The sequence below is a fragment of the Musa acuminata genome, chromosome BXJ1-4 (assembly GCF_036884655.1).
Source record: "Musa acuminata AAA Group cultivar baxijiao chromosome BXJ1-4, Cavendish_Baxijiao_AAA, whole genome shotgun sequence".
In the NCBI taxonomy this organism is placed as follows: Eukaryota; Viridiplantae; Streptophyta; class Magnoliopsida; order Zingiberales; family Musaceae; genus Musa; species Musa acuminata.
The window spans coordinates 25,330,436-25,338,117 of record NC_088330.1 but is presented as its reverse complement, the minus strand read 5'-3'; the positions used below and the strand labels follow the sequence as shown (position 1 = coordinate 25,338,117).

Below are 7,682 nucleotides of genomic sequence, written 5' to 3'. Positions count from 1 at the left end.
AGGATTGGCATAGCCGGCTAAACCATGTTCGTGTCGGTCCCCTCAGTGTGGTCGGGAATGCTCGACACATCAATGCATCAGAGGTGCCATAAAGGGCCATCTGGGCCCGAAATGCGAAGACGTGCTCCATGGGATCGGAGCCGTCGTCGTATGTCTCCAATGTCGGCAGCCTGAAGTTGAGAGGTACTGGCTTATCCTGTACTTCCTATGTGAAAGGGGACCCCCCCGAGCTGCCTTTGCTGTACTCGCTCCGTGATTTTCGAAACTCACGCTGGAATGCGTCCAAGCGTTGGTTGACCCGAGACAGTTGGGCTCTGAGTGAGTCGTTCGTCGAGTCGGACGATATGGTGTCAGGCTCGAGATGAGGTAGCATGACTCGGTAGGGCACTAGTATGTTTTGCCCAAGAGGACCCCTCGGGTCTGTTGCTTGCTCTCGGGCTTCTACGATCCCGACCTGCTCCCCGCTTAGAAGTTGTCGAGTCGGCCGGGAGCATCGCTAGCCGCACGATCTGAGGAATGATCGGAGCGAGCGTTTGCATCATGCCCGTCATGGCCTGCAGTTGCTTGGTCAAGCTAAGGAATGCCTCGGGTGTCACGGCCGAGGGCCCTATGGTGAGCCCCGAGGGCGATAGTTTTGGGTCGTTGAACAAACACTAGTAGCGATCTGGCGTCGAAGCCGGGATCCCCCTATCTCCGAGGGCGGGGAGGGCCTGACTTTCTGGTTCGACGGAAGGGAGGTCGATCGGTGGTTCTCTCTCGGGGAGAACTCTTACCAGTTGTTCCTATGACATCGTGCCCTCCTTCTAACGCCAAAATGTTAGTGAACAAAAGTACCGTGGCTGATAAGTCAGCACGGTTAGGTCCGCGATTCGATGTCAGGAGTGTCTTGCGGAGTAAGTGGGATGATGAGGTGGTCGCACCCTCGGGAAGGAATGCTGGTCGGTGTTGGTCGAGATCCGGGCCAACTCATTACTCTCCCTTGTGCGATGGAAGGTATCTCTTGGGTCGAGACGCCCGCCGCTCGGGGGTGGCCGTTTCGGAGCGACTCGAGCAAGAGTCGGGCTAGCGGGGTCGATTGGGCCCTCGTGAGTGGATGTTGATCAACGTTTCTCGGTCTACCGACCCGGGCGCCGTTTGTGATGGGACATGTCTCTCCGACTCCGGGATGAATGGCAGCGCGTCCTCGTGCACTGGATGACAATTCCCAGGTTGAGACGTTCGCCGTTCAGGGGTAGTCGCCTTCCTGCAAAATGACCTTCGTCGGGTGCTTCTCGAATTCGGCCCCTCCGATGAGCAAGTCAATGGAGTATTCTATCTCGATTTTGCTCCCCTTGGCCGGGTGTCGGACATGGGTTTTTATACTATCGTGTGAGGATTGGTTGCGCCTCGATTCGGTGCGGTCGCTGACCTTTGTGGGATGGGACGGCTTCTCTGATGAGCTGGCGTCTTTGGGGATGCCTGAGCGACGTCAGACGACACCGTCCCAAGCTCTTGGGATGGTCATGTCGCATAGTGTCTTAGTACGGAACCTGACTTGGCATGTATCAGGGGTTCCGATGGCATGTGGCGTTGGATTCTGACATTGGTTGGGACATGACGTGTGACGTCGGTGGTGACTCATCCTGGAACCAAAATATGTCTTATCATCGAGTGATATAAAATAATCATAGGTTTTGAGCTGTAATTACAACAGAAAAAAAATAGAAGCAGTGCCGTCGGTTAAGAATTGAAGAAAGGGTTTTATTTCAAGAAATCTCAACCACTTACAAAAACCACGATTTCTCCATTTTCAGAGCGCTCGGCGATTTCAGCTCAAACTAAATTCCATAAAGCGCCATTAGGATCGAACAAGAAGAACCCTCCTTCCCTATATGATGTTCCAAGAATCAACAAAGAAAAACAACTTCTTAATCAAATTGCAGTCCACAGATGGAGTGACCAACAAAGAAACAACAGTACCTCGTTCGTCGAGAGAAGGTGCAGAGAGCTCCAAAGACCACCCAACAAATCCACACCAAGCATCCACCCGTCCATTTTCACCCATGAAGGCCGCTCCTTCCATCTCCTCGATCTCTCTCTCACCGAAGACAAGCCTGCCCTAACAGCCCGTTCCGACTAGATTTCATGAATCAAAATAAGAACCAGGGGAAAAAACTGGCGGCCAAGGCTCAAAATACTTCTTCTCTAAGACCTTCTTCACCTCTCAACCCAAATCTTTGGCCGAGAATTAGAAATCGAGAAACGCGGCTACAAACAAGCAAGACACTGAACTGAGCCAACGAGGGGAAAACGAAGCGCGCTTTTTGGGGCGATCAAACGGGTCAGACGAATACTATGGGATGAGTTGAGTGGATTCGAATGAAGCATTTTAACTAAAAGTTGGAATAAATAAATAAATAAAATACCTAAACAAATAAATAAATAAATAAAATAAAGGTGGCGTGAAATCTTGTCCGTCTATCTATGCCCCGCAACTCCACTTCTGACCCCTTCGGGCTTCTTTGGATCCACGACATTCCCACGTGCCGTCGCTTTTGCCGTCGCTTTTGCCATCCCATCACCACCAACACCAAGCTTGCCACCGAACCGCGTCTGCTGCTGCACTACCAATATGGAGACCTTCTCCGTGAACTCCGCCGCTGCAAGCATGTCTCCTATGATCCCCAACTCGGGGCACTCGCTCCACTCCGACAGCCCCCTCGTCGGTGCCGAATCCACCCCCTTCCTCCTCCCCACTATCAGCAGGTCAAATTGGTCACTCATCTCCCGTATCACTGCCGCCGTCCCCTCTCCGTCCTCCACTACCTTCTCCATGTACACCACCCTCTGGTTACGGGCGTGCGATTCTCGGAGCCGCTCCACCGCCGCATCATCGTGCTTTCTCTCCTTGTCATCGTTTGCCACGTGGGGGAGCAATCGGATGACGGTGACGGTGATGGAGCGGTTGTTTGCCATTCGGGAAGCGAAGGCGAGGGCCTCGCGATCGTCAGGGCCGCCGAGGAAGTAGACGGCGACCAGGTGGAGGAGGTGGTTGGTGTGGGCGCAGGTGGCGGCAGGGAGGCTACGATCGACGAGGATGGCAACGGAGCAGGGGGCAAAGGCAAGGACGTTGCGATTGAGGGTCTGGAAAGCGTGGTTCACAGTCTCCTGGGCGCCGTCGCAGCACTTGTGGAAGGGGAGGAGGATGAAGCAAACCTTTCGGTCGAGGGCGAGGGAGCAGACGTCGTTGTACAGGGTGGAGTACGGCGCGATAGCGACAAAAGGGTGGACGGAGATGGACCCCGGCTCAGCCTGTTGTTTCTCGAAGTAGCTGAAGGCATTGATGATGCGGTCGGAGGCGGTGGGGGCGGTGGAGCGGCGGCTCTGCTTGTGGGGACGAAGCACCGCGGCGGACTGGCCAGTGAGCTCGGTGAGGTGGAGAACGGTGAGGGCGATGGGGGAGTCGCGGCAAGCATAGGAGGCCTCGAGGAGGTCGAGGAGGGGAGCGACGTGCTCCTCTTTGTGGACGCAGGCCATGAAGCGCAGCAGGGAACGCGGTCTTGCGTGCTCGACGGTGCGGCGCTTCCGCGCCACGTAGCGCATCGTAGGTTTGTACAACAGCTTGATCAACGGCGTGGTGACCCCCGTGATCACCATCATGGACACGGTCAGCACGGAGAAGTGTTCCGCCGTAGCTATCTGCAGAAGAATAGTGCGTGGTTATTACCGCGACGGCTACGCTGCTGGCGAATTGAATCCACGGCTAACTTTGGTTTCCGGTTGCATTACTTGACCATCACCCCAAGCGTACGTGTTGAAGGCAGAGATCTCGACGATCCCCTTGATGTTGAGCATGAGCCCCACCGAGATGGCATCGTTCGCCGACATGTCGAAGTAGCGTGACATGGCCACCGAGCCCACCAGCTTCCCGACGTAGCAGATGACCACCACCATCTCCAGCACTCCCCACTCCTTCACGCTCCTCACCTCCTCGAATCTCGTCCGGTACCCGGCGAGCACCATATACATGGGCAAGAACAGCCCCCCTCCCAGCGGCTCCAGCTTCTCCATTATCGTCTGCCCCACCGGCATTCCTCCTGGTATCGCCAGCCCCAGCATGAGCGGGCCCAGCGTCACGTTGAAACCGAACGCCTGCGTCGCAAGCGACATCAGCAGAGCGGTCATCAGCAGCGCCAGGAAATGCCATTCCACCAGCGTCTCCCCCGCCGGTGTCCGCCGCACCGACCACATCATCGCCGGCCTCGCCACGAGTAGCACGAACAGTAAGCTGCCCGCCAGCGACGCCACGATCCCTATTGCTGTCCCCGGCGTCTTCACCGCGGTTATCAATGTGTATGCTGACGTCAAGCTGCCCAAGCCCCAGTTGATAACGTCGCTGAAGAGGGAGGCCGACAGGACGACGCGGCCGAGGTCGGAGTTGAGAAGTCGGAGCTCGTCCAAGGCATATGCAATCACGGGGAAGGAGGAGAGGGAAAGGCGTGAGGCGACGAAGAAAATGAGCGGACCCTCGCTAAGGTCGTCGGGGAAGGCCCGCCTGAGGACGAGGAAGGTGCATATGCTGAGAGCGAAGGGAAGCACGGAGCCAGCGGCGCCGATGGCGACGGCGCGCTTCCCGGGCCTCTGAAGAAGGCTGAGGTCCGTCTTCACGCCGATGATGAAGATGAAGAAGATGAGGCTGATGAGAGAAAGGGAGTCGACGAGGAAGATGCCGCGTTCCGGGAACACTGTTCGCTGGAAAGCCTGGTTTTGCCCGATCACCGACGGTCCCAGAAGGATGCCGGCCTACGTGCCAAAGAACGCCCAGACGTGAAGATGTTATCATGCACGCACGTTAATTCACGGATGCTTACAAGAAGGTCAGAGACGAATCGAGACTGGCTAAGGCGCCCGAGGATGCAGTGGGTGGTGCTTGCGGTGAAGAACATGAGGGAGAGGTCGAGGAGGAAGAGGGGAACAGAGAAGCGGAGGGGATCGTCCCCGAGGAAGACGCCTCTGGAGTTGATCGCTCTGGTGTCGAAGCACACTTGCTGGGGAGATGTCCCCAGCGAGGCGTTGAACAGTGAGGGATTGATGATGGACATAGAAATCTCTTTCAGGTTCTCACCTGCTTCCCCTTGATGCTTTTTCGTATGCTGGACCGGAGGAAGGGAAAAGCAGAGAGGAGCTGCCTATTATTGCATGCATGGGGGGGGGGACGGTGGCACTACTGCGTTCGCTCGTATTTCATTGGGCTTCGTTGACCGTTGACCATGCGGATCGAAGTCGGCCTCAATGGTCACCGTTTAATATATAGCGTGTTACTCGCCGATATCCTAGCGGAGATCGTCGAGTGTGAGCGGCTTGCCCAAACCCGAGGAGCGTAAATAGATTTCTAAACAAGTTAATACGATTAAGATTCTAATCATCATCGTATCAATGACAAAGTGGTGATGTCAAGATGTATCTCGCATATTTCAAGGCGGATGTTATCATAATGTTAGCCCCATTTATTGAGAAGGTGAAACCACCATTGGAAGTCTTCCAGAACAGCTACCTTTCAACATCGCCATAGCGTGCAAGATTTCAGTTCTGACTGGAGTTTGCTTTGTTCTCCGTCCGTCGCCAATGGCTAATACGATCAAAAGAAGAGACATATCAGGTGAATATTATTAGCATGTAAAACTAGCAGCGTCCAGAGGCGAAATCATTCGACTGACAGTAAGTTGCAATCTCCGGCTACGAGACGCGCTAATCGAATGAACTGTTGTGACACGACACATCGGCTAAGAGGCGTCAATGCCAAAAACACCACATGATACACGGTAAGAAACTGACATGATAGGAGGGCACAATTGTTATTATTGATAAGGTATATTTTAGGTACCAGACACGTCACACGTCAAATCAGAATTTGTATCGATGTACTGTTTGATACATCTCGAGAATCTTAAGACAACGCTGTCGCCCCCAAGATACACCAACTCAGAATCCGTACCAAGGTACTGCTCGACACGTCTTGTCCCGGGAATCCCAAGATAGAGCCACCCCCAAGACACGCCAAGTCAGAATACATACCAAGGTACTGCTCGACACGTCTCGTCCTGAGAATCCCGAGACGACGTCGCCCCTAAGACATACCAAGTCAGAATCCATACCAATGCACTGTTTGGCACGTCTACCACGCCAACCCGCGTACGACCGATCCTCGTATAGTAATATAAAGACCTTTGACCGACATTTAGCCCGGGGGGGAGAGGCAAAATCAATTGAACACTCCACTAACTTGCTCGTCGAAGGGGCCAAAGTCGGGAATTACCCGACGAAGGTCATTTTTGCAGGAAAGTGGCCACCCACGACCTGCGAGCGTCTCAATCTGGGAATCACCATCCAGTGTACGAAGAAGAGCTGCAAACCACCCCGGAGACGGAGAGACGCGACTCAACATAAACGGCGCCCGAATCGACACACCGAGGAAAGCTAATTAACATCCCGTGGTGAGGGCCCAATCGACCTCGGCACCTAGCTCAACTGATAGAAGACTCCTGACATCGACCCATGGACTAGGCTGTGCTGACTCATTAGTCGCGCACATTTATTCACCAATATTTTGGTGCTAGAAGGAGGGTCGTGTCGTAGGAGCATCCCGCGGGAGCTCTCCCCGAGGGAGAACCACCAACCGGTCACCCTTCTATTGGGCCCAAAGATCAGCCCCTCCCCATCCTTCGAGATGGGGGGATCCTGACCTCGATGCCAAATCGTTGCTGGCGCCCATTCAATGACCCGTGGTTACCACCCCCCAGACTTACCACGGGACCCTCAGCCGTGTCGCCCGAGATATTCCTCAGCCTAATCATGCAAGTACAAGCGATGGCAGGGATGATGCAGATACTCATCCCACTCATTCCCCAGATCGTGCGGCTAGTAGCTCCCTTGATTGACCCGACCCGGCAAAGGCCGAGTAGGGAGCAAGTCGGGATAGGAGAAGCCCGAGACCAAACGATGGACCCAAGAGGTCCGCCCGAGTAGAGCATACCCACACCCTGCTGAATCACACCACCTTGCTCCGAGCCCAACACCATATCATCCGACTCGGCGGATGACTCGTTCAGGATCCAACTATCCTGGGTCTGCTAGTCATAGGTGCCCAGCAAGCTAATCACGTGAGTGATGACACGTGTGACTTGATACAGAATCTTTTTGCTTATTATATTTTGGCGTATATCACTTTATATATATATATATATATATATATATATATATATATATATATATATATATATATATATATATATATATATATATAGTGATGTCCTTGGATTTGTGCAATGGGAATCAGATCGTGATGAGATCACAATAATGAGATCGATTCACCTTTAAACACATATCCTAAATAATCCCGGTCATAGATTACGCGAGAGGGACATCGTGATAACCGGACAGACTGGTGTGCTGTATACCCGTCCATATGATGGATGCAGCTGGTCTCATAGCTGCTCGTGTAGGGACACTAGGGATATAGTACAGGTGCTCATTGGAGAATGAGTTCACTGATTGATCCGCTTACGGAATGCTGGATGGTTGATGATGCCTTATTGTCAGACAGCGATTCCGTAGTCCTAGTGGTATATCTGGTCCTTAGACTTGAGACATCAAGGATGTCCTGTATGAGTGCTCCACTATTTGATACCATACTTATAGGTTTA

At 53.4% G+C, this 7,682-nt stretch overlaps 1 protein-coding gene across 1 annotated transcript; it reads right to left on the bottom strand.

The window, feature by feature from the left end:
* Positions 1 to 2,442: 2,442 nt before the first annotated feature.
* Positions 2,443 to 5,476, bottom strand: LOC103981872 (cation/H(+) antiporter 15-like). The gene is made up of 3 exons (XM_009398628.3): positions 4,851 to 5,476; positions 3,769 to 4,782; positions 2,443 to 3,678 (listed from the first exon to the last, which is right to left on the bottom strand). The coding sequence occupies exons 1-3, from the start codon at positions 5,079 to 5,081 to the stop codon at positions 2,458 to 2,460; spliced, it is 2,466 nt and encodes an 821-aa protein (XP_009396903.2). The 5' UTR covers positions 5,082 to 5,476; the 3' UTR covers positions 2,443 to 2,457.
* Between the last annotated feature and the right edge of the window lie 2,206 nt (positions 5,477 to 7,682).

Coding starts and splice junctions, on each gene's coding strand:
- LOC103981872 (XM_009398628.3), bottom strand. CDS start 5,081: ATGTCCATCATCAATCCCTCACTGTTCAACGCCTCGCTGGGGACATCT. Junction 4,783..4,850: donor GATTCGTCTCTGACCTTCTT/GTAAGCATCCGT, acceptor TTTGGCACGTAG/GCCGGCATCCTTCTGGGACC. Junction 3,679..3,768: donor ACGCTTGGGGTGATGGTCAA/GTAATGCAACCG, acceptor ATTCTTCTGCAG/ATAGCTACGGCGGAACACTT.